Raw genomic sequence first — 27,159 nt, 5'->3', positions numbered from 1 at the left:
ATTATTTTAATAAAAATAACAACAACATTTAATCAGTAGTAGTTTTATTTATTTTTGTTATTAAATTTGTTTTAATAATACAAAGTATTTTTAATAATAATAATTAAATATAAATACTATTAAGTATGTTTTATTAACAGTAACAGTAGAAGTAATAATAAGAAGATAAACTAAAATATGTTAATTAAACATTGTATTTATTTTATTAATGTATTATAAAATTACTATAAAAATATATATATTTTAATAATAATAATAATTATTATTATTATTGTTATTATTATCATTGTTATTGTTATTATTATACATTAAATTAGTTAACCAGTAGTAGTTTTATTTATGCTTGTTATTAAATTTGTTTTAATAATAAGTATAATTATTATTAAATATAATATTTTATTAATAGTAGCAGCAGTAATAATAATAATAATAAATACATCCAATTGTTATTTAAACACTGGTGTTTTTACATTTGATTCATTTATTATATTATAATGCATTATATTTATATATATATATATATATATATATATATATATATATATATATATATATATATATATATATATATATATATAGTAATTTAAACATTAGTGGTTTATATTTTATTATAATTATTATTAAATATAATAAGTTATAATAACAATAACAATAATAGAAAAATATAACCTTCAAATTGTATTAGGGCAAGCTGCATTATTTGGGTTAGAGTTAGTTTGTTATAAATTATAATTTGCAAAAAAAGAATAGAATTACAGGGTAGAAGTCTAAAACAAGTCTCTAGAAGTCCTGATCAAGAATGAATAACTTGCATGAAAATAATTTAAACTATGTTGCAGCAGCAACAATTATTGAGCAGAGCACTCTGCAAACTCTCGCACTCCCCTACCTATATTCCCATTATTTATAGTATATCTCAGAGCTCGTATGAGTACTGACGTAATTCTATATGTGGACAGGCGCTCTGAAACATCTGTTACAAGAGCACGCACTGGCTTGAACCATCATACTCAACACACACGGGGTATTAGCCCTTGAGCCTGCACTGATGCTGATGGCAGAGCTGGGGCTTTGGGGGCAAATTTAGCACTGGGAGAAACAGCATTAAAAGTTTTGGGCAGCCTCTCAAAAAGTTCAGCCTTGACACAACAGCCCCTGCCGCCCCACAGCATCAATCCAGCGCCAGACACGCAGGGCTAACTAGCCTATTCCCTTCTCCCACTCTCTCTTTCTCTTCCCTTCCATCGTTGTTTTTTTTTTATCCCTTCTGTATCTCCTCCCCTCCATCTCTCCTTCAGCAGTCGCCCACGAGCCTCTCTCTCTCTCTCCTTCCTCTCCTCTGTGTTAAATGCAAGGGAGCTCAAAACATCAATCACCATCAAAGTCGGTGCATCTGGCTCTGGCCGTAAATGAGCGGAAGATCCCGGAGCAGGGTGGAGCGTGCAGGACGGAGGAATCAGCCAATCTTGGAGTCATTATCCCAGACAATGCCCAGAGAAGCGTAGGTGCCCCCTAAGACGGAGAGCGCAGGATTCGCTCCCGGCACAAATAGATCGCCCGACTCCTGCTCCTTCTCTCCCTTCATTCCAGGGCATGCAGCCTTCCCAAAGTGAAGTGTGTCAAGCGCAAGAGAGAGTTTCTCTAATAAGGGCTTCTATAGCTTCAAACAGCTGTCTGGGAACTACTATGATGAGAAGACCTGGCTTTGATCTATGCTTAAAATTGGGATGAGCAAAACTACATATTTACAAAATTGACCAGCTGGTGGGTTGCCTGGAAATCTAGTCAGCTAATCAAATTCGGCATTTTTAAGCACTGGAAAATTAGGCTGCTTCATTACCACTTAAAATATTATTTTTAAATTAAATAAGAAGAACAAAAACAACAACAAAAACAATCAGGCTGAATTTAAACTGACATTTAATAGTGAACTTTGCAGATGTACACTATTCGGATGCATGTGCTACAGATGCTTGTACACTTTAAACATATGTATATTATATAAACAAACTTTTTTTATTTAGCTATAATTTTTTTTCTCACAATCAAGACTTAAAAACAGTAGTAGAAATATTTTAAAATTTACATTAATAATAATACTACATTAAATAATTTAAACAGTAGTAGTTTTATTCTTATTACATTTGTTTTAATAATAATACTATTATTATCATTATTAATATTAAGCATAATACTTTATTAAACGTAGAAGCAGTAGTATCAGAAATAATAATAATAATAATAATAATAATATTAATAATATTGCTACTACATTCAATTATTATTTACATTTTTTAGCCTAGCGATTATATACATATTATATATGTATTTATAGTCCATTTTTGTGGACATTCACACAGAGACAGCATTTGACCACTGGATTCACAAAAATAATTTCAGGTTTAAGAAGGGTTTCAACATTGCATCAACTACTGATGAACACATTCATTTTTATTTGAATTATTACTCTGTAGGTTTTTTTTTACCATGTGCTATTAATTAATTAAGATGCACATATTCACATTATTTCTTAGTTACATGTAATGCAGGCATTCCAAAACTTTTTGTTATCTATACCTTATTCACCAAATGTATTTGCTTTAAGGTTTTAAAATAAATATTTCAATAATTAAGTATCACATTTGCATCTTCACGGTTTCTTTGATGTTGATTAATGATCACATGGCATGCATTTTAATTATTTATTTAAAACAAAGACTATAGAAATACAAAGACGGTTCACTCCTATAGGCCTACTTCTGAATGGAAGAAACTGCAATGTGCAATATGTAGGAATAGTCCCACCTTCTAAATGAAAGGGCCAAATTTCCCATAGAAACCTGACTAGACCAGCTAATGCACATGCGCAGTATAAGCAGGTTATGATTCTGCATGCGCATTGGCTGATCTAGCCTGAAAAATAAGCTTTTTAAATGCTATTTTAGCATAAGAAACAACATTCATTGGGCCATTCATTTCAGATTTTTGTTGCTGATTTGACATATGTAATTTAATAGTGAGTTCAGCAAGCAGTTTTTGAGATTTCAGGATTCATTAAGATTAAGAAGGCGTTGCAAATATGGCCACCGAGTGAAGGGACTTTCCTCAAAAGGGAGTTTGTTTTAAAATAATTTTTTTATGATTTAATTAATTGTCAGCTTTTCATTAAACACACAACCCCCCTGCAGTTCCTTTACGAACCCTAGTTTGAGAAACCTTGATGTAATATAATGTTTCATGCACTTTATATTGTAAATTACAATGAATGGAACAAGTTTTCTTACTCTTTGCATTTTTTACATCTTTATGGTACTGAGATAATGCTATTTAAATCAATGTGATTAATGAGTTAAATCAAAAGTAATCTAAAAGTAATCTGATTATATTACCTAAAATGTGTAATGTAACGGATTACGTTACTGACTACAATTTTTGTCATGTAATCTGGAATCAGTAACGGATTACAATTTGTAAGTAATCTACCCAGCTCTGCTCATATGTTATAAGGGTACAGCGAACCAGTGTTGCGGTTTTCCCGCACAATTGGGCTATTTTGAAAATACAGTTGTGGGAAAAATTATAGAGCCGTGGGTTGCGGTTTTTTGGGCTACTTTTATAATGTACCGTGGCTGCCCAAAGTGTAGCCTATATATACATGCGATCGCAATAGGAAGTTATTACAAACACTTGATGGTGGTTTAAAGTGAGTTCTGAGCAAAAGTGTACTATTAATCTCATAAATTGTCTTATGTAGCATGATGCTAATGTTAGCTCTAATGCACCTGCAGAACAGGTCCAATTCTTCTTCATGATACATTTTATCATAATACTTCATGTAAGGTCACAAGAAAATGTTTTGTTGTATTTATTTAGAAATACTTTTGATAATAGTTGGGTAAATGTGTACTGGGATTGAAGTGATGTGGCTTGGTAAACGTTTTATTGCCAGTATAAAGGCTGATAATGGCTGAATTAAAACAAAAGAATAATAAGGATTATGTCTCATTCCTGGCGGAGATGTGAAAGGTTCTGTTTCCTTAAACTAGTTTGTCATGCATTCCTTTATTCAACACATTTACAGGTAAATCCTAGTATTTTAAATTTGCGATTAATCGTGATTAATCACAGTCCAGGACTGTGATTAACGCAATTACATTTTTTTAATCGATTGACAGCACTAGTATAAATATTATGATTATTATTAGTAGTGATTTAAACATTAGCCATTTATATTTTATTTATTATAGTTATTGAGTATTTAGGCTGGTTCATTACAACTAAATATAGGAAAACTATACATTTGTACACATATGCATTTTATATTTAGCTATAACTTTTCTTCTTACAATCAAGACTTAAATACAGTTGTACAGCCATTGAAAAGATTGCGGTCAGCAAGTGTTTTTTTTTGTTTGTTTGTTTTTTACAAGTCTTGGTCAAAAATACAGTAAAATAGTAATAATGTGAAATATTGTTTTTTATTAAATATATATATATTTTTTAAACCGTTTTCTATTTATTTCAAATTCATTCCTAAAATAACAACGCCACATTTTCAGCAGTCTCATGATCCTTCAGAAATAATTCTAACAGAATGAATGAAAAAAATATATTATTAATTTTTGTGAGAATCTGCATTTTTCAGGATTCTCTGATATGTTCAAAAGAACAGCATTTATTTGAAATAAGAATCTTTTGTAAAATTCTAAATGTTTTTACAGTCAATTTTTATCAATTTAAAGTGTCCATAGTGTATAAAACCTCAAAACACACACAAGAGCAAGAATTTAATTGCCGTTTAATTGCTGGAGTCTAATTAAATGCAGCTCGATTATAACAAGGTTGACTGCGTTATATTTCACACCTCTAGGAAGCAACGTCTGTTCTATAGTACTGACAGGTAACAGGTGTTGTGCTAAGAAAAATATTATCTAGAGGTGACTCACCTCAGCAAGTGTTACTTGTATTATAAACTGACATGTCTGTCATTTAAAGGAATTATTCACTCAAAAAGAAAAACCTCTGTCATCATATATGCATCTTCATGTTATTAATAACCTGTTCTATTTGGAATTTTCTTTAAACATAAGATAAGACGATAGTTTATGTTTTCATACATAGAATCCAATTATATGATACTGAAGCTTTCTGTGAGGAAAAAACAAATTTAAGTCAATAAAATCACTGAAAATATTCTCCTCTGTATGAAAAACAATAACATTTTGCTAAACTATATTTGTGTTCAACAACAACAGTCATGCAGATAACAGGTTTGGAACATGAAGGTGAGTAAATAAATTTCCAATTTTGGTCAATAGCTCATTTTAATTCCATAACCTCACACTCTTGTAAAGGCCATTTTGATTCCATGTTCACCCAATTTTTAAAAAAGCGAAAGCCACATTAAAAGCCAAACTCTTTCCAGCAGATATAGACATACCGTACACTCTTGCCTCTGCCCCACAAAGTGAACAAATATCCTGAGGCTTTGTGCACATAGAGAACGATGTTCGATTAGCCAAAGGAATACCATTGATCTGGATTTTGTGTTTACCACCTCCTGCTTTTGTAGCAACAGCTATTCCCTGCTTATGAGAGAAGTTGGACAAAGACGCAGCATGAAACTGCACACACAAAATTGCTTGATCAAACTGCATTGAAAACCCTTTTATCAACATTCTCAATTCAGAAAGACTCAAGGTGAGAAAAAAAAACAGGCCAAACATCAAGGACGTTTTCAACTCGTATTGAGTACCAGTGCTGCTAAGTAATAGCAATTAAACAGAGTTCAAATCAACAGTCGACACTTGCATTCAACAGTTACAATACAGCACGGATGAGTGGAGGTGAGTGGAATGAGGAAGTGAGAGAGCGATAACCCGCCGGCAGCAGCACGCGGCACGCCAGATCCACATCCTGGTACTGGGAGCCGTTGCCATAGCAGTGATTATCACACACTCCCTGAGTGCAGTGTGTACTAGAGAGCCAGCAAGCCATCCACACACACTCTCTTTCTCCTTGCGACTGGGGATGTGATGGAGTGGAGCCATTATTCGGCTGTTGCCTGGCTACAACTGAACATTAAAAGTAAAACTCCTAGAGAATTAACACCTTGAAAAGGACACCTTTACCTACAGCGCTGCAGCGAAGGCGCATGGACCAACAAGAGACACTGCAGCGATCAAAGTCTGAGAAAAGACCAGAGACTGGAACCCAGGTTTTTATTTTTAACAGGGTAGTTCCCCCATGACATTGACTCACCGTGATGTCTTCATTCCAAACCTATGGTTTTATTCTATTGTAGAACACACACAAATGAAGGTTGTGAAAATTAAAGATACTTTAAAGAATATTCTGGTCCCATCAACATTGGATTCCATTGAAAAACAATATTTTTCAAAATATCTTCTTTTGTGTTCCACAGAAGAAAAAAACCATGCAGTTTTGGTAAATGATAGTAAAGATTCCAAATTTTGTTGAACTGTACCTTTAAGTCCACATTTTATGTTAATCAATGTTTCTGTGTCAGTAGAAATTAAAATTTTCCAGCCTCTTTCTGAAATTTAGGAGGCGTTCAAACTGACAGCGATTTATAACAAAATAACTAGAAAGTGACTCACTTTCAACGAGGTTTGAGGCGACGTGAGCTACAGACCATTGGCGAGAGATCAACTCAATGCAAATGCGCTGCAATTCAATGTGGATGCCAATGGCCATTTACATTTTTATTTATGCATTTGGCAGACGCATTTATCCAAAGCGACTCGCAGTGCATTCAAGGGATAAATTTCATCAGTTTTTGTGTCCCCAATGAATTAAATCCATGATCTTGGTTTTTTTCTAGCGCCGTGTTCTAACCAATTGGGCTTTAGGAACACCTACTGGCAACGAAAGCTTTTCTTTGTTACTGTATAAAACGTAATTAATATTCATTAATATTCAAATTCAAACTTTTTTTTAATTAGAGAACACAAACACTCAATAGTTTATTTTAACACTTCATAGTAATTTTGATTAAATAAAAAAAATAAAAAATTATAATACTTAACAAAATATAAGTTACAATGCATTTAAATAATTATGAGCATTCATATTTAAAACTGATCTGTTAAGAATCATTTTTTTTTAAATAACCAAAAGTTATATTTACATTATATTTTTTATATTTATTAATTTTAAGTTCCGCTAAAAATTGACAAACATTATATGATACCTAATAGATCATTGGTTAAAATGGATTCAAATAATTGTGAATATCATGAACATTTGAACATTAATAATTAACATATATTCAATACTTAATTGATTACCTTTTCATATAACTAGATTACATTTTTAAACTAAAGTAATTATAAAGCATGTTAGTGCAATATTTATATTTCTTTTTATTAGTATTTTATATTATAACATTTGTTTTTTATATTTACTCATTTTTAAATCAGTTTTTCAATGCCTATATTTGACATTTTAACATTACAGTACATAAATTAACTTTAACTGCGCCCCTAAGAGTTTAACTGAGGTCACAAATGCTTCTAAACAAAAAACGTTACTTATAAAGCTTATGGTTTCTTACCTTCTTAGCTGCATTGATGCATTGCATGTACTCTTTGGCCAGATCTGAGCACTGAAGCGTCTGCTCACGGTTCTCTCTATAGCAGTTCAGGATCTGAGCTTGCAGGTTCGAACACACCGGCTCCACGTTACGTGGCCTGTGAAAAAGGTCAAAGGTCAGTGAGAGGGAAGCATGCAAGCATAAGTGTTTATCTAACTTCATCTAACTGCAAAAGCAGAGGGATATTGTTGTACACATCCTGCATGCAGTGACAGTAAATATTTTATATGAACCGCAACCAAAAAACAGACTCTAAACAGCTGTAAAATGCAGTCGCATGACTCACTCCCCCCTCCCCCTCCCTCAATTCCGCTCTTCCTGTGGATGGTTTAGTAGAATGAATGAATACGGGGAGACAGGTTAAACTGAATTACCGGCAGAGTGGATATTCATTAATAACACCAGTGTCAAGAGTGGCAGTGACTAGAACAACTATGATAAATAACCCGGCAAGCAGGAAGGAGGTGGAGGGGGTGAACAGACCCAACAAACTCCTCGGTACATCTGTACAGTAGACCCTGCAGGCAAAAAATAGCCACAAATAGCCTGTCATTCATCCTCACTTCAGACAAACACCTTCACTCAAACTAATAACGTGAAATCCAAACGGCCATTGTTGAAATGACTGTTTAAATGACAGTTATTGACTCAGAAAATGAATGCGCTGAAATCTGTGCAAGAAATTTGTACTAAAATCCAAAAATGAGTGTTTATAGAGCAATATACCCAATCATGCTAATCATCCTCAGAGTCAATTTGAAAGCTATTCTCAAGTTTGGGTTTGGATAATGTATGTGCCAATCAAAATGTATTTTTAAACTAATAAAATAAAACAGCAACCACAAAAGGTTTAATAGAGAGATTTATCCATCTAGCTAATCAATCTGGTTGTCAAGTTAACAAAAAATTGACTAGCTAGTTCTCACATCAAACTAATAATCCACAACCAAACAGCTACTGTAGAACTGATTATTATATGACTGAATCAGATAATGTATGGGGTAAAATAAATAAAATAATAAAATTGTAAAAAATACAAATAAAATAAATTGGTAAAAAGTACAAATTTTAGCTTTATATAGTCAAACTAACAGCCACGTGTACAATAGCTAACTACGTCACACCAAACTAATGGCATGCAATCATTCTGCTTTTGTTAAAATGTTAAAAGATTGACTCTGATAATGTATATTCAGTACATACTCTAAGGCTACGTCCACACGAAGACGGGTTTCTCCGTATCCGATCTTTTTTTTCGCCTCAAATTCCGTAAACACGGAGTCGTCTCAGGAAATATCTGCGTACACACGGAATCACTGAAACCGACTGAAAACAATGTAGTGCACATGCCAGACCAATATGTGGCACTGTAATTCTGCCACAGAGATACACAAAAAAACAGAGACGAAGACTTGGACCATGTGCGTAAACCTTGCGCGCTGAATATAAACTAACACACAAAGCAGAAGATTTTGCTTTAATAAAACTAATGAGCTCAGTAGGTTCTGCAGCACGAACACAGGCACGTAGTCTGACATTGTTGTTGTTGTTGTCGCTGTTATGTGATGTAGCGGTGTCTGATTAGGGGCGAGACGTGGGCTGATGACGTCATCGTTTCAGAAAATATACGGATTCGCCGTCCACACGAAAACATGAAACCGGCGTTTTCAAATTTATCCACCCTGGGACCCGGTTTCAAAAATGATCGGTTTCACTCTTCGAAAACGCCGGTTTCGTGTGGACGAAACGCCTATACGGTAAAAAATTTATGCGTATACAGAGAAACCCGTCTTCGTGTGACGGGGCCTAAACCAGGGGTGCCCAACCCTGTTCCTGGCGATCGACTGTCCTGCAAAGTTTAGCTCCAACTCTAATCAAACACAGGACCTTAATTAGTTGCTTCAGGTGTGTTTGATTAGAGTTGGAGCTAAACTTTGCAGGACAGTCGATCGCCAGGAACAGGGTTGGGCACCCCTGCTCTAAACCAATAAAACAAAACTATATACAATTTTTTATTTATTTGCACAACTACCTTTACTAAAAAGCATAATCTAAAACAATTAGCTTTCATTTTCACTATTTCGATTACCCCATCAAGTCGGATAGCTCTAATAAGGTGGTGCATTCAATGTAAACATAATCTAAAGCAATACCATTAAATATAAACTTAAAAAGAGTGAGCTACTTAGCCGTCACACCACAAAAATGTATTGACTACTGATGGCTTGACTGATCAAATTGGTAATCTTTGTGGAAAAGTACTGCATCTTTGTTCAAAACATATCCTAAACCAACAAAACAGGGCTTTACTGTGCAATTTATCCAAATCAAGCTAATTACTTTGGCTGTCAAGCTGACGAAAGCTTGGCTAGTCAGGTGTCATGTCGAATATCACTGGAGTGATTAAGCAAAGTGAATCCACATATCCACCTCCAGCTTCACCGCAACTCAGACGATCGACTGACATCCTGCTTAATTGAAAGGCTATTTAAAGGCTCAATCTGGCTTAGGTTTCACTTGCAAGTTCAATTAAATCATCAACGATTGCCATCATTCTGACGCAGAGTAGAGATACGCCAATCCGTCGATCCCTTTTCAAGCAGGGTTGTACGTCTTATCGTCATTCGGGAAAACCAGACGTGGCCGAAAGGAGAAGGGCAAAGGAAATAAACTTCCATCAATAGCACATCTGCAGACGTTAGAGGGCCGCCATGTATCAGATCCTGTATTTTTATCAGCCTCCAAAACCGTTTTTTGTTTTAATTACCCTGTGAAAGGAAGAACGACTACTGTAGTCACATTCTTTGCTCCGGCAGATAAGAAACTCTCCTTTAATTTAAAATAAACTGCCTTCATCAGGAACGGCAAAGGCTTCTGATAGAGCAGAGGGTTTATTAAAGCAGTCTGAAGCAGAAAATTGGCTTGCTCAAACCTGGGCTGAACTGAATTGAACCAAATTGAAGGTGAGGTCTTTAATAAAAATATTAGCTGAGCTGCTTACGAACTGCTCTGCTTTGAAGAGCACAAGCCGTGCCTGTTTAAAGGACGCTCATTTCCTCATTTCACATCTGTAAATAAATAACACCGCGCTTAAAGATTAAATGTTAATTACCAGAATTTCGTCTATTATTTGTAATCTCCTTAACGGAGCAGAGTGATACAGAACAAAGCGCGACTTCAGAAACCTTTCCGAGGCGGAAACGCAAAGCGCAATTCAAAAATATGGAAATGAAATGCAAAGAAAAAAAGCAACTACAAAAGATTAAATTAGCTTAAAACACATTCTGTGAGTAGGAGCATGTGCTCGTAACTTGAAGAGACAAGCTCATTATTCTGATGCTAAGGAGCCGCGCTAGCTGAAAATTGGTAGATACCAAAGACAGCGCAGAGGTTTAGCTTCCGCTTGCTCATTAATTATTTCCAATCAGCTCTTGTTGATAAGAGAAAACAAGACTTTGGAATTACCGCACTACGGAAATCTCTGCAAGCCGCAACTCCAACTCGGATTACCGTCTGAATGCTTGAGAAAGCGAGATAAACAAATAATAGCTAGAGGAGAACACAAAATCAAACTTGATATAACACGTAGGTCACAAGGCTTTATCAGCTCAGAGTTCGACTCGACATGTTTTCCGAACCGAGGGTCTAAAATTAACTAGATTAGAGCGCCGTTGCCTTGACCTCGCTCGAGCTCAGCTGGCAGATGAGAACTTCGTCTTATCTCGTCGACTCTCCTTCCAGGGGTTCGCTCGCGCACTGACAGCTTTTCAATTGACTGAGCACGGGCTTCCTCTCCTCCTCGACCGCATCCCTCCACCCTCCCGTCCAATCTCACCTGTTGGGGCCGGCGTTTTTTCGCAGCGATGGGCCTCACTTAAACTTGACAGGGCGAGCGGAGGATGGGAGGAAGAAAGATATAAAGAGAGAGAGAGAGAGAGAGAGAAAAGAGGAAAGAAGTGCTTGGAGGGATCTGACAAAGCTGATAATTACTCCCGTGGCTGGGGTCTGCGTTTGCTAGACCAGTGGGCCAGATTTCTGCACCTCTCTCTGGGGTAACGGTCTCTGAAGTGCTGAGGAGTCACTTCTCTCGCCTCTAGTCAATCAGCGCATGGAGCTCCACAGTCACGCGCACTTCTGTAACCTTCGGCCCGCTGCGTGGAGACCGGTGTAGAGAGGAGATGTTACTCTGGTGTGACAAGGTGAGGGGTTGTTGGGTGCAGGAGCTGTCTGACATTGTCCTCAAGGCAGGAGGTCACAAAGCAACCGTGCAGAAAAAGCACACATTTGCAGTTTAATCCAACTTTCGATACAACTGGAATTCTCCATTAGCCGCTCCTACTCATACATACATATATATACATATACATATATACATATATATACACATATATATATATATATATATATATACACAAGGTGTGTGTGTGTTTGTACAAGTAATGTCAAACGATGACCATTGTTTACTTGACTTCTTTGCATGATATGCAAATCAACTAATCTTACTAATTGCATTTATCAATATTTGGTAATAAAAGCTCCAGAAGGATGATATTTCAGATTAAAAGTAATAAATAATAAATATTTAATAATAAAAAATAATAATACAAAATAGCTGTTTTTGTTTCTGTCTTTATTAATATTGCATAATATTAATAAAGTAAAACATTAAGAATGTCAATGTTAATCTTTTACAATGTCAATAATACTATTTATAAAATATTATTTAGTATAATTTATAATTTAATAATATTATTTAATATGCATTAATATTATTAATATGCATGGTAAGAAACAAGCGAAAAATAAGGAAAGGTAAATAACTAACTAAATACAAAACAATACGTATACACACACTAACAGTCAAAAGTGTGACTGTTTTTGAACAGTAAGTTTAAAAAAAATGTTTTTTAAAGAATTCTCTTCTCACCAAGCTTGCATTTATTTGATTCAAAATACAGCAAAATGCCTGTGAATAGGTTAAGTGCAAGTTTTCTTTCTTTATTCAAGTCCAAACTGTTAGAAAACAGCAAAAAAAAAAAAAGGTTATGATTTTAACATGTTGAGTAGGCTAAATTAATCTATTTTTTTCTTGGACTTATTAAAAGCTTACACTTTTTTTTTTCTGTGTGTAAACAAAAACATTTAACTGCTCATCAAACAGAAGAAAAAAAACTAGATAGATAGACCGACCTGAAAGGTTTTGTTTCGTCCTCCATGCCATAGGTGCAGATTTATGTTTCTGCCGGTCGGTGCCCACTGTTCACACTGCATAACGTGCACTTGTAATATCTGAGAGAGAGGGAACGCATCCAGTGTTGTTCACATTAAACTGGACGCACTGGCGGCGCTCTCTCTCACACCTGCGATCCGAGCGGAGAGGCTACTGACGGACTGAATATGCACTCTGCAATAATAATAGCTGATAGCTGTTCTGGGGCAGCTAGTTTTCATCTCCATAAACATATATATAGCAGTAAAGCTAATACAGTGGCTGGAAATCAGTTTATCCTTCGGTTCCTCGTGCTTCCCCATCTTCATAGAGAACGGGGATCATGGTTGCTCAGAGCGTGCTTGGATAGAAGCTGGAAATGACACGGCCGCAATTTCCACGCATTTTTAGATGCTGTGAACAGGGAAATCTATTTAGAGCACCTTATTATATTAATTAAAATATAGATATTTGGCGCCAGATATCGATTATCGTATCGCACTGAGAAGAATCACGATATATCGCCATATCGATTTATTGTCCCATCCCTACAAAATACAGGGTTAAACTGACAGCCCTAGCATTCTACATTATAGTGGTAAATTTATGAAAATGTATTTGGGTTTTTTTTTTTTTTTTCATTTTGGTAATGCCAATCGCCACTGAGAAAAATGGGAACTAAAAACAAGTCTACATTAAAACCTCTGTATGGCAATAAAAATATACTGAAAACATGGTTACAAAGCAGCAATTTTCACTATGTACATTTTCACAAACTTTTATTAAATCACACCACCCCAATTACAGAAGAAAAAGTTAAGATAAACTCCTATGCAATACTCTCAAAGCAAAGCAACTGCAAGAAGTACATAAATCAGTAAAAATCAGCAGTCATCATCATCATGGTCAAAAAAGTTCTCCATTCATCTGAATAAATGAAGCGAGGAGAGCATGGTGAGAAGAGAATGCTACAAGATAATTATCATCAAAATTCAAACCAGAAACCTCTAGAACGTGTGAAAAAATATTTCTTGTGGGGGAAAGAAAAACCCTGCTGATTTTTACTTTTATTTGGGTTGCAAAAGACTTATGAACATGTACTGTACTGCGGCTGTGCTAAAGCAAGACTCATGACCCACAGTCTAGTCGTCCCACTCTTCCACCCATCCTTCCAGCCAACAGCTCCTCTAATGAGGGCCTTTCCTCTGAGAGACCGCAAACAACATCCATCGCAAAAGAAAAAAAAAAACAACAACAACAAATGCTTGGCTAAGGCTATATAATTGGCTGCCATAGAGCAGGGAGGTTTACTGGGAATGGAGACCAACCATGACGCTGACCAGGTGAATTTCCTACTCTTCTTTTTCTTTGCTTCATTCTCTTAAAGAAATAGTTCACCCAAAAATAAAAACTATGTCACTATTTACTCACCCTCATGTTGTTCCGAAACTGTATGCTTTTTTGGTAGAACACAAAAATAAACTGAGGAATTCAAGAACAGCTCTTGCAGCTCATAGCGATTTTGGCTGGTTATCCATTTTATCTCATATATTAAATGAGATTTAAAACAAAGCCACAACGTGATTAACTGTTACATGTCTATGAGACACATGCAGAAGAAGCATTCCAGAATGAATCGGTGATAAACAATATTCAGGTACAAAGTGGGCCAAGAAAATATCCCCCATACCATTACACCTCCAGCAGCAGCCTAAAACGTTGATACAAGGTAGTATGGATCCATGTTGTTTGGGGGGTCACGGGGGGCGTTGGGGTTGTGGATGGGGTCTTTAAAACAGGTCTATTCATTTATACTGTTATCAGCACGTTGAAGTAGATTAGTCTCTTGTCTCTGAGAGAATATGCGCTGTTAATGCAGCGTTAGAAAACTCAATCAGTTTTTTTTAACTTTCACTTTCTGTATGACTGAAGTTAAGACGTTCACCGGCATAACTATTGCGCAAAGTTTGCACGTTGCTTTTGTGATATCCATTGGCTCGCCTTCATGGTTTAAAACAGAAATATTTCCAGTATTGCAACGTAACCGCAACCCCCCATGCATATGCATTAGGGGTGTGCTCAAAATATCGATTCTTAGATACATACCAATATAATAAAAAAAAGATACAGTATCGATATTCTAGCCCTTAGTATCGATACTCCGCCCAGCCATTAGGGGGCGCAGCGGCACCCGCGAGTTTCAAAAAAACTCATGGAAAATGTTAAAGCAAGATGTAGCATTTAAGTGATTTCATAGTGAAATATGTTATGGCAGTACATGGTGTCACAAAAAAGATTTATAAGAAGATTTAATAAGAAGAAGATTTTGTGCTTGTGTGAGCTCAGACTGTACCTTTGGAAAGTTAAATGTTGACTTGTGGTAATTTCCAGATTAATACAATTTGTGTACAATTAATCAGAGCACTTAAAGTTGCAAATATTTAAGCAAAATGCACTTTGTTATAATGCACTTTTGTCTTCAATAAATTGAAGAAAAATGCAGAGTTCTGTTTGTTGAGTAAATGTGTTCAGCATTAACTAATTGGCTCTGGCCCATGTATTTTTATTGAATCATATCGAATCGTGTCACATTGTATCAAATCGTATCGAGACAGCTCTGTATCGAGGTACGTATCGAATCGTGACCTGTGTATCGAGGTATGTATCGTATCGCCAGGTTCTCCAAGGTATACAGCCCTAATATGCATCTTAAACGCAGGGATACATGAAAGAGGAATCAAGTATGCCACGCTGTCTGAAACACGTCTCTATGCTTGTGCGCGCTTCGGGTGTGTGCGAAAACAGAGTGCAAGTAACAAATTGAGTTCTGTTATTTTATTTACTAATTTAACATGAAATCGTCAAATTACTACTCGATATCAATCGCATACAACGAAAATACAGAATAATTAGAAAACTCATTTACGCACAATAAATAACAGAGCATCAATAACACATTTTCCCCAGAACTTTCTCGCAACACATAGGAATTCTTCCACGGCCCGGTAGTGGGTCGCGACCCGGTGGTTGGGGACCTCTGCTATAAAGGGTGCAACAGGATAAAAATCTTTGAAGTCCACATTTCGCTCTGTTTCAAGACAGTTAAAATGACAAATAAATGCATAGTCCTAAAGAGCTCCACAAGACATGTGATTGAACCATTTGGATGCTCGAAATTGAACAGGAGAATGTACGTTTTAAGCAGCTTATTGCACAGGTAAATGAATCGCCGTTCTAATCTAATCTAATATTCACATACATAATGTAATAATCTAATCGAATCTATTTTTGTTTTGATTTTGGTATGAAATTTGACCTGGACATTTCTTTGTGGGATTCATTCGCTTTGAATAACCAACAATTTCATGCAGTGAACCTCAGCGTTAGCAAATATCTTGTGGTGCACCCAATCCACCCTCCTCACCTGCGCTGCCTAGTCTATATTCCTGACTGACAGGTCCAGCTGAGTTTCTTAACAGCCCTGTAGTTCGCCTTGGCTGGATCACAGTTCCTCAGCAGGCGTTTCACCGCACAGATTCACCGCACTCCTCGCTTGGAATGGGGCAAGATGGCTGCGGGGCAGTGGCTGTCTCACAGCTCCGTGTGTTGGAGAGGCGAACAACAGAGGGACCCTGAACCGCTCGAGGCTCGTGAGGCAGGTGGGGATTAAACGCCGGCCTTGTCATGCTCCAGGAGTCGGGGGTCTGGAGGCTTCCGTACCCACAGGGATTAAAACCAGGATTAAAACATCAGCTCCACGCAGGTAGAAAAGCAAAAACGCTTGCTAAAGCTCTATGAAATATAACTGCCAACAAGTGGATTGAATGAACAGAACAAACTGTATGTAAGCTAGTGCAAAAACTAGGAAAGAAGGGATTAGAAATGTCTAATCTTTCAAATTTTAACTCAACTGGAAATCAAAACTGATCCAATTTTTCTTTTCTTTTTTTTAACACCCTTCTCTGGTCTTTTTGTGTACAATTCATCAGTGCATGTTATTTCAATTGATTGATTGATTGATTATAATTTAGCACCATGCCAGCTATTACGGCTATATTCATGGCAAGAACCAAGTGAAAAATAGAGAAAGTAATTATAAAGTAATAAAGTAATAAATAAGTAACAAGTAATAAATAAATAAACAATATAAAACAACAAATAAAGTAAAAAAAAAAAAAACATTTATAAAAGTTTGTCTTCAATAAAAACTTTAAAAGGATAGTTCACCCAAAAATGAAAATTCCGTCATTAATTACTCACCCTCACATAATTCCAAACCTGTAAGAACTTCATTCATCTTTGGAATACAAATTAAGATATTTTTTAGCTTTCTGACATAACATCGATGACTGACATGGAAGAGAAAAAATTATTCAATAAGTCGTTATTTTTGTTTTCTTTGCGTAAAAAAAGTATTCTCGTAGCGACATAAAATTACGGTTGAACCATAGACGTCACATGGACAGTTTTAAAAAGGTCCTTGCTACATTTCTGGGCTTGAACTTGGTAGTTACGTTGCTGTCTACGCAGGGTTAGAAAGCTCTCGGATTTCATCAAAAAATATCTTAATATGTGCTCCGAAGATGAATGAAGGTCTTACAGGTCTGGAACGACACGAGGATGAGTAATTAATGACAGAATTTACATTTTTGGGTGGACTATCCCTTTAAAAGCTGGTCTGACTGAAATTCTTTTCATAAAAGTCAACTGAAAAGTAAAGAGAAGTTAAAGACATCACAGTCCATCAAAATATGCTTTAGAGATAATGAACTCTGACATAAGGGTCATAAAGGAGGATCTTCACCCATTGTTAAAAACTTGTGGGCGAGTCTGGAGTCGCCTATTCAACAGCGGGTGGAGATAATATTTTAGGTCCTTTTTGAAAATCGCTGGAACCATTTTTCACCAACCACAGGATTGATTTGATTCGGTTATTTTGAAACATTTAGACTTCTTTGAATCTTTCATCAACAATTTTCCATTGGACTAAGTCTTCTTATGTGTCAACCTTTCAATTCCAGCCATCTGGTTCTATTCTGTCATGAAACGCCCACGTTTTTCCTCTCGTTTCAAAAAAAAAAAACATATTACAAAAGTAAAAAAGGGTTGCAGACAACATTTCATGTCGACTTTAAAGAGACGATTTAGTCTGCTTTCAGCTCAGCTGTTTTAGTAAAAGAACAAGGTCATACACTACCAACAAAGACACATAAAGCTCAAGTAGTCATGTACAGATGTTCTTCTGTGCTCTGATTGGCAGATGAGACGTCCCCAGGGGGAAGCTCATTACCCAGGTGCCAACAACGTTCGTATAACCTCAAAGCACTCGCCTCTTTGCCATCATTACACCTACGACTGGCACTCACCGACAGCTGGTACAAAACCTGTGAGACTCAAGAGGGACAGAAGAGGAAACAAGCTAGCACAAACACTTACACACGTAAATCACGCACACTCGATCTGACGATCTGAGCTCAATGGCGTGTTGCCGCGCTACACGACACCTCACAAACTGGGACGGCCTTGTGAGATTATCGTTTCAAATCCCTCTTTAAATCTAGCACAAAGCATGCTGGGAGAAAATTAGTCACAAGCCATCTGCAGGTTTAACGGTCAAAAGTGTTATTTTTGTATTGTCAAACATAAATGTATTTTTAAGAGTTGTCTGGTGATTTCAGGATTGTAATGTTTTGAATGATTGCCCTTCTTTCTAAAAAAAAATTAGCTAATGCACAAAAGTACCCACAGTGCTTTGTTCTGTGGGAGGTTTTGGATGAACAGCCAGACTTCACAGAAGGGTTCCAAAAGAAAATGGCTTTTAAAAATATCCATAGAGAAAATTATTTTTATGTGAAAACCATTCAAAACAGACCAACCGCTCGCTCTGGGGTTGATCAAAAATAATATATATGTGGATATTCTATAAAGACATCCACTAATCAAACTCTAATAACAACTACCCTGGTACAAGTTGTGTCAAGCCATTCATTTGTCTGGTTGTTGTAGGGAAAAGGAAGAAATGTAGTTGCAATAAACATGTTTACAATCCGTACAACTGCAGTAGAAGACGACTATTATTCTGCTACACTGAACTGAGCAAGAATTGATAATGGCACAGTTTGATCTTCAGCTGACCGAACAGCAGAAAGGGGTGTTTTATTCCCGCCCACATATAGAAATCAAATATTCAAGCTGTTTATTCATTTTTCCACCCCTGAACAAAAACGGAAAAATGTAGCTGAATTCTTGTTTTTTGGAAAAAGTATGCAGTCTCAAACCTTTGTTTTTACTATTTTCTAAAAAAAAAAAAAAAAAAAAAAAAAAGTGGCAATCGAGCAGGTAAAATTTGTTCAATGAATCTTCTAAAATGCCTAAGGGGGAAAAAAAAGGGGAAAAATACATCCGGAAAGCAGACGGCTGAAATGTGAACAGTAGGGCTGGGCGATATGACAATATTATCATATATCGACGATGTCTCGTAAGTGTCGCAATGTTGATGTCAACAGTCAGGTAACAGACGATTATCGACTTTATCGAAAAAAAAAAAAAGACAAATGATAAACCTAGTAAGTTACAAAAAATATTTTACAAAGCCCCAGTCACCATACAGGTCTTTTTGCATGCAAGAATAAAATATTTTAGTAGCAGGGTTGGGAATCGAAAAGCTATTACAATTTTGGAAATCAGATCAGATGCGTAAGGTCAGGAATCGAATTACTTGTTATAAAATTACATTTCGATTCTGCTTCTCGATTACTGTATGCACATTAATTGTGATTTCAAAAGATTCAACTGCAAGACGATGAAATAGAACTCACTTCTGCACTCGCGCTGTTTTCTGTGCTGTGCACACACACACACACACAAAGCGCATGCACAAAAGCCACCTTTTATGTACACGAACACTCGACTGAGCTCTGTTTCTCGCATTCTTACACATTCGAATGGACAAATACACACAGAATTATAATAAAATATTCCATAAATACAATCGGTTATGTCTTAAGTGAACGTAAAGAGTTGAAAAAGAAAACAAGGGTGTATTGGATCTGTGCATTAACATTAATGACTGGAGCCAGCAGCTGCTGTCAATCACAGAACAAAAGAAAAGAAAATCACTTTTATAACCTCAGTATACATTATATTTGCTTGTTGTATGGCGCTGACTACTGTAATTGCAACGTGCATCTGTGTATGGTGATCAATTTAGAGATGTGTTCCAATATAATTTATTTACAAGAATAAAGGCCTAAGCTGCAGATAGAAAGAGTGGCCAGAAAGAGGTAGAGACAGAGTACTGTGGTGGAGACGGAAGAAAAAATTGTGAAAGATCCTCAGCCTCAGTGAATGGCGAGCAGGGGGGCGATGGGGTCATGGTGAGCTACAAACAATCTGCATTAATTACAGCAGCTGGAGATTCATTCAAACCCAGAGAGAACAAAACCCCTGTGTCTTCTGCATAGGAAAAAAGAAATTGGCTTTAATGAATCTCAAATGCAATTCAATCTCACCAATTCTATGCCTGGCTTCAGAGAGGTGGGAGAAAGACAGATAGCGACCAAAACATGAAGTTGACAGCAAAGAATAACAATCAATGTTTGTGGGGATGGCTTCTTGGATGTTGCATTTACGTTAATGAGAATCTGGCCGTTCATCCTGACATGTTCTGTTCCTTTCACATGCACTTACTTTAATTCTACCATTTGCAGAGAAGGGACAGAAATGACCCATCTCCATAGAAACCAGGCCATCTTCCTTTGAAAGCAACGGAGCAAGGCTACAACGGTGCCTCGCTTTTGACCCTATCATCAATTATAGACTATTTCAGGGAGTAAACTAGACGACCGCAGAAAGGCTTACCTTGCCGCCAACATAATCATTAATTTAATGAAACATCTTCAAGGCACTAAAAAATCTCATCTCTCTTCAAGAAAGTCAAGGTTATTAGGAGGCGGTTATCAACCAGAACAAAATAACTACTCTTATTTTCAGGTGCGTTTGTTTAGTAACTGTTTGAATCAACTTTTTGAACTTTGAACCTGAAACTCAGTTCACTTTTTACTAAAGAAATCTCTTCCAAGTCTTCAAATTCAGGTGACCAAATTTTCTAGCTAATCATAAAAAAATAAATAAAAAAAAACACTTGTAAGAGAATTTGCTTGTTCTTCTTCAATGCTACATCCTGCCTTGAACACAAGTAGATGCTGCTAGCGCTCAATCATAATTCAAACATATTCAAGATTTAAAATAAGTGACCATTCTGTAATCTCCTTACTTTATATTGGCTTCACTCCTGGTTGCAGCGGTGTGGAACTGTTCAGCAGACATTTTGAAGCGTTCCTCATTCTGAAACAAACAATAACAAACTTTTAAATGAATCTCTCAATAAACAGACTGCTAGAATGCAAGTAGAGGACTGATGACCACAGAGCTCTAGGATAGAATAGAATATAATAGAAAAGACCATTATTTAGAATTATTGGCAACCTAATGTTGTACACTTTGGTATATAAAAGCATCAACTTCTTTCAGAAAGATTTCAAAGTAATTTTTTGTAAAAAAAAGAAAAAAAAATGAGTGAGATTTGTATTTTTAAAATGCCATAGAGAGGGAAGATGCATCATGAGAAGACAATTATGGCACTTCTGAAGTTGCATCAATTTATCCTGCCTTTTCATGTTTAGTATTTGCACTTACCAAGATCTCAGTGCTCTATAACCATTAAAAAAAATCATTCAGTTAAGCGTGAGTCACATCAAGACACTAAACACTCTTGTATACATTCCTGATTTCCCCTCTTCGAGACAAAAATGAAACCGAAAAGAGCCAAATAATTAATGATTTTTGATGAAGTTTTTTTTCAAACAACCAAGAGACTTTTCATTGTCTGGATATTGAATTATTTAAATTCAGTTAACCGTTTTCGACTTTCTAATTTTTCTTACAGTAGAAGAATGTTTGGCAGTTTAAGAATGATCAAGATGATAACTACTATTAAAAAGTTAAAGGTTTTCAATGAGGTACCAGTAATATAGAACAAATGTGGGGGACTGCTGTTTTAGATTGTGATGCAATGGGTAAACAAAACCATTTACAATACCTAACTAAACATGTTTTGAAGAAGTCATCTGTTTTTTTCTCCAAAGTCGTCATTATTTCGTCATTTACTTATCATTTTGCATTCTCTCTGATTCTTTGTATTGATGGAACAGAAGCATAGCAGCAAAAAGAACCATTTAACTCTACGTAAACAGTACTTTCACATATGAGGCTTACAGAAATTAAATTTACAGGAACAAAATTATTGATAACTCTTCCTGCTAATTAGAAATTTTTGTTGAAATCAAATGTTTCTAGAATGAGGAAGCCGCTTGCCTGCAACTGACTAATTGCTTGATCTGGCTTCATGGCTGTGATATAACTTACATAAGACCTCAACATATCGTCAGGAGCGACATGTATTCATTTTGTGTTTCTTGATGTGCTTTTTTTTCTTAAAACCATGCAGCCACTGACTTGCGATTTCAGCTAAAAAAAAATCTTCTTTACCGTTCTACTCCAGAAAAAAAAAGTCCTACATCTTGGATTGCCTGAGGGTGAGTACATTAACAGCAAATGTTCATTTTTGGGTGAACTATCTCTTTAATTTCAAGAATAAAAACTGTCCCACCCTGACTTCCCATTTCAAGAGGAAATAAAACACCAGAGAGAGAACTGCATTCGTCAAGCCACCGATTCACTGGGTGGGCCTACTTTTTGGACATCGAATAAGCATTGTTAATGTGTAAATGTGGGCGGTCATGCGGTAATGTATTCATAAAAGTTCTCCATCACCAGTAACGTCAAAGGACTGAATCTCATTCTATGTGCATCTTGACTCTGTAGAAAGTGTTAAATAGCATGTGGGCGGATCCATTATCATATGCAAAATAAAGAGTGAAAACTGTTTGGAGTATGACGCAGTCTAGCAAGATTATCGACACACTGACCCAAATACATTTCCAGAATCCCTTTATCCTTTCATGGAGCAATCCCTGACAGATCTTCAATTCAGGGTCATTTTCATGCCAGCGGGAAACACTTAATGCTGTAAAACAAAACTAATCCTCTATAACAAGCGCTCTCCTGTCAAGGCCAGTGAGCTTAGGACCCTAATTTTGTAAATGAAAAACACTTACAGACAAATCTGAAGCAACTGTTGAGATTTACATTTGAATACTTTCAAAGCCTTTATGACATTTTGCAAGACTTCATTGCAAGATAATGATATCTGACCATCATCACAGCCGCTATTCAGCAGTTGACACCAGATGGATTTATGCTAGAAATGAACAAGTAACTCTAAATGAGAGCATAGAGCGGAAAGATAAGGGTCACAGAAATGAAAAACCCCTCTTGCATCCTTGCATGCATTACAGCCCAGCGGCCCTTCCTGTAGCTTCTCAGCGGGAAGGGATTTGTTCGTTATAATCACGCAGCTGGCACCTGCTTTGTCATTCTCCTCTTTGCCTGGCACTGCCCGTCAGTGACACCCTCGCCTTTCAGTCACAGCCGCTGCATTTCTAATCCAATCAGCATTTTAATCTGTATCGGGCAGTTATGCTTCACTGCAAGGTGCATTTGCTGCAAGACTTCCTCCCAAGGACGAGCACTTCCTGTGACAGACAGGGATCAGCACTGGGGAATCAATGGACCCAAAGCATTAACCATCCATTATGCTAGACTGTAACCTGTGTTACTGTACCATCAAAAAGAACCTTCAATTTTAGAGCCATGTACATAACATAACATACATACATACACACACATATACACATATATATATATATATATATATATATATATATATATATATATATATATATATATACATACATATACATATATACATATATACATACATATATACATATATATATGTTAGGGGTGACCCCAAATAGTCGACGATTCGATGCTTCGAAAGGAGGAGCCTGATTCGACTCCCAATCTCACAGTCGAATATTCGCAGGGTGTTATGATCATGCCATTTTGGCTATATGGGGGTGCTCAATGTCTGATTTCACATATACTACCGACTTTCTCAGAATAAGATCATATAGAGCGTATTATGATAATGCTGTAAATAAGAATCTGTAAAGAAAGAAGCTTTAAATAAATATTTTAAAGTGCGTGAATAAATCCAACCACACTTACAGATTTAACTTTCACTTTCCATGATCCGTGACCGACAGAAGCATCTTGGCAGCAAGGATTTAAATCTTTAGCAAGACTCAAACTGACACAGGCAGAGTGGATGACTGGATTTTTTTCGATCCGGTAGGGTACAACTGATTTCAAAACATTTCAGCTGGTTTATATATATCATGTATCTTTTATTTATCTCGTATAAGATGCATTTGATTGAGTTATGCTGCAGTAAAGCGCTTCATTGTAGTACTACGGTGATTATCTCTTCAGCGAGCAGGTAAACAACAATGCATAATATTAATGACTATGACTGTCAGATACACATAACATTATAATGAGAACACTATTATAATAAAATGCTTCTGCATGTTGTTGTGTGAAGAATACGTCCACAAAGGAGTTCTTTGAGTGCCACGCAGACACGTTCATGCATTCAGGGCATTTTGTGCAGATAGGCTATAAAAGTCGTGATATTAATGTTATGTTGAATAACGAAGCTTATTCTATATGAGATAAATGATGAGTTAAAGCCCATTGTTTAAAAACCTGCTATCATATGCTTCATTCTACTGGCCATCTTCAGCATGCACAGCTCAAAACAGAAAAGCAGAACATTAATAACTACTGTCATATAGCCTACAATACATAACGTTATAATGAGAGCAGTATTGTAAAAAAAAAAATGTTGTGAATTCTTGGAGTTTCGCTGACGTTTAATGCTTTTAATCAAAACACAAAACATTTACCCCGTCTGTATCTGCGAGGCACCCGTTACACATTTTCCCTGTGTGTTTAACATCAGTATTTATGACTGTTGCATGTCTGACCACTTGACTTTTGATAATGTATTTTGTCCCACCCCTAAACATATGATTCGGCTATCAGTCAACTATTGGCATGATTAGAAAATCCCGATTCGACTATGAAAATCATTAGTCGGGGACACCCCTAATATATGTTTGTATGCATGTATATATATATATATATATATATATATATATATATATATATATTTCAGTTCAATTTTAGTCACTTTTTTTCCATTGCTTGTGACTTTGTGACTTCTTTCCTCTCTCTCCTCCTCTTCATCTCTTTCCATTTGATGATGGCTTTCATTTTTGTGCCTTCTGAATAAAAAATGTCTCCTCTTTCTATAGCCAAATATTTTTTTCCCCTAACGTTTAAGCGTTGTGAACATCTAATCAGAGTGTTATTTTTGTTTTTATTTAAGAAAAAAAGCTCTCCAAAGATTAAAAACCATTTCAGTGAATGATCTTTATTCCGACATAAATTAAATAACACAAGGACAAATATCATGCATACCAAGCTGTTGGCGTCTTCTCGCCGTTGAAACGGGTCGTTACGTGAGCGATGATGACGATCAGTGAACAGGAGTCTATTTTCTTATGTTCATTCATGTTAACTTTCGATAAAATGCGCATTTTAAGATAAGGAGATGATGATTTACTCGCGCTTCGCTGCTGCTGTGTTGAGTCGGCGGGCGCGCTCTATCCAATCACACTATAAAGAGCAAAACAGCATTTGATGTTTGAATTTCGGGATTAAAATAATATAATTTGGAAGCCGATAACATCTTCACAAGCAACTCATTATGACTCAGAATATTAGAGCGCGTTACACAGCCTTGTGTGAATCAGTGCGACGCGGGCCACGGAGAACACGCCGATGCTCTGCTACAGGACTCAACGACAGAGAAGGCCGGTGCAGCGCTGTTTTAAAAAAAAAAGACAGGCTGTTTGAACCAGTGAGAGAGAGAGAGAGAGAGATATATATATATATATATGCAAATTTGACTTTTTTAAATATATTCAAATATAGAATAGTTACTTTAAATTGCATTAATATTTAAAAAAAAAATAACTGTTTTACTGTAATCCAATAAATGCAGCCTTGGTGAGTAAAAGAGACTTATTTTGAAAATACTGAAAAATCTTACAAACCACAAAAGTTTAAAATGGTACAGTTACAAAACTTTTACTAAGCACCTAGTATAAACTTTGTCCTAATTTAAGTAAGGTCTTAATGAACAGCAATGCAACCTTGTTTTTAAGAATGTAATGCAAGTTATTGGTAAAGATTGTGGGTAACAAACAATATAATACTTCAAACAATAAAAACATTGCCAGAATCTGTTTGACCTTATGCTAATGTGTAGGGGACAGTCTTCTCTTAGAACAGCAAAAAACTGATTTGTCAGAAAGGCCTTTTTCACAACTTAAAAGCCATGTCCAGACTTCCTGTGGGCTATTAAATAACCAAATCGAGCAAGAAACATAAATATGAAAATTTGATATAGGCTGAATAAGCAGACGCAACATAATCAGACATTTCTTCAACGCATCAGCGCTTACTTTGTGCATTACCATACCAAGATGCAACACAGCAAAAACGCATGCAAAAAAGTCCTCGTCTTGATTGTAATGCTGCTCCACCTCCCTCCTTCTCGCCATTACAGAGTCAACGAGCTATTACACCCTTGCAGCCCCTGACATAAACGTACACCCAACACAGCATGAAAAATTTAGGGAGAAAAAAAAGGATAATTCCGCTTTAGAAAATTATTATTTTTTTTAAATATTTTTAAGTAAATTAATTTCACATTCGCCAGTGCTAGTGCCCAAGGCCAGAGAGGGCAAGACATCTGCCACTCTCCTCACTGTCCAGGTGAAGCCTGCCCCATCCGTTTAGGGAATTTCTAGAGCGAGGGCTCCCGCTGACAGCATGTCAGCCCGGCTGCCAGGTTTTCAGGAGGATTATTATCTTGTACCCACGCTCAAGTGCTTCAAAGTGCTTTGCAACTAGTGACAAGGGAGAAAGAGTGAAGCGGGGGGGGGGGAGACTAAAACGACAGGGCAATAAAAAAAATCTTGTCTAGAGAGCACGAAGCAGCTAAGAGCGGGACGCAGACATGAGTGGAGAAGCTTTAGCGGGATTAGGGAGCACCAGCGCTAATTCAAAACGGTGGCGGAATGCTGCTGTTTACAGCTTTTGCTTTCATTGGCACTAACTCACCGTCTTTGGAAGAATTTATGGATGTTAGGCGATTATGTGTGCTACCTTCAAAAAGAAGGGAGGGAAAAAAATGCAACGTTTGCTGCGATAAATGCGTTCGCCACTTGCGGAGTGG

At 36.4% G+C, this 27,159-nt stretch overlaps 1 protein-coding gene across 2 annotated transcripts in view; it reads right to left on the bottom strand.

Moving 5' to 3' along the window:
* The window catches only part of LOC306859427 (MICOS complex subunit mic25a), a 70,028-nt gene that overhangs the window by 17,424 nt on the left and 25,445 nt on the right, over positions 1 to 27,159 (bottom strand). For both annotated transcript variants that reach the window (XM_079400445.1, XM_079400444.1), the window contains 2 exons: positions 21,100 to 21,170; positions 7,577 to 7,712 (listed from right to left, as the gene is read on the bottom strand). In XM_079400445.1, coding sequence (XP_079256571.1) covers positions 7,577 to 7,712; positions 21,100 to 21,170 — 207 coding nt within the window. The remainder of the gene's footprint in view (positions 1 to 7,576; positions 7,713 to 21,099; positions 21,171 to 27,159) is intronic.

Source organism: Barbus barbus (genome assembly GCF_936440315.1).
Source record: "Barbus barbus genome assembly, chromosome: 40".
Taxonomy (NCBI): domain Eukaryota; kingdom Metazoa; phylum Chordata; class Actinopteri; order Cypriniformes; family Cyprinidae; genus Barbus; species Barbus barbus.
This window is presented reverse-complemented; position numbering and strand designations above follow the sequence as displayed.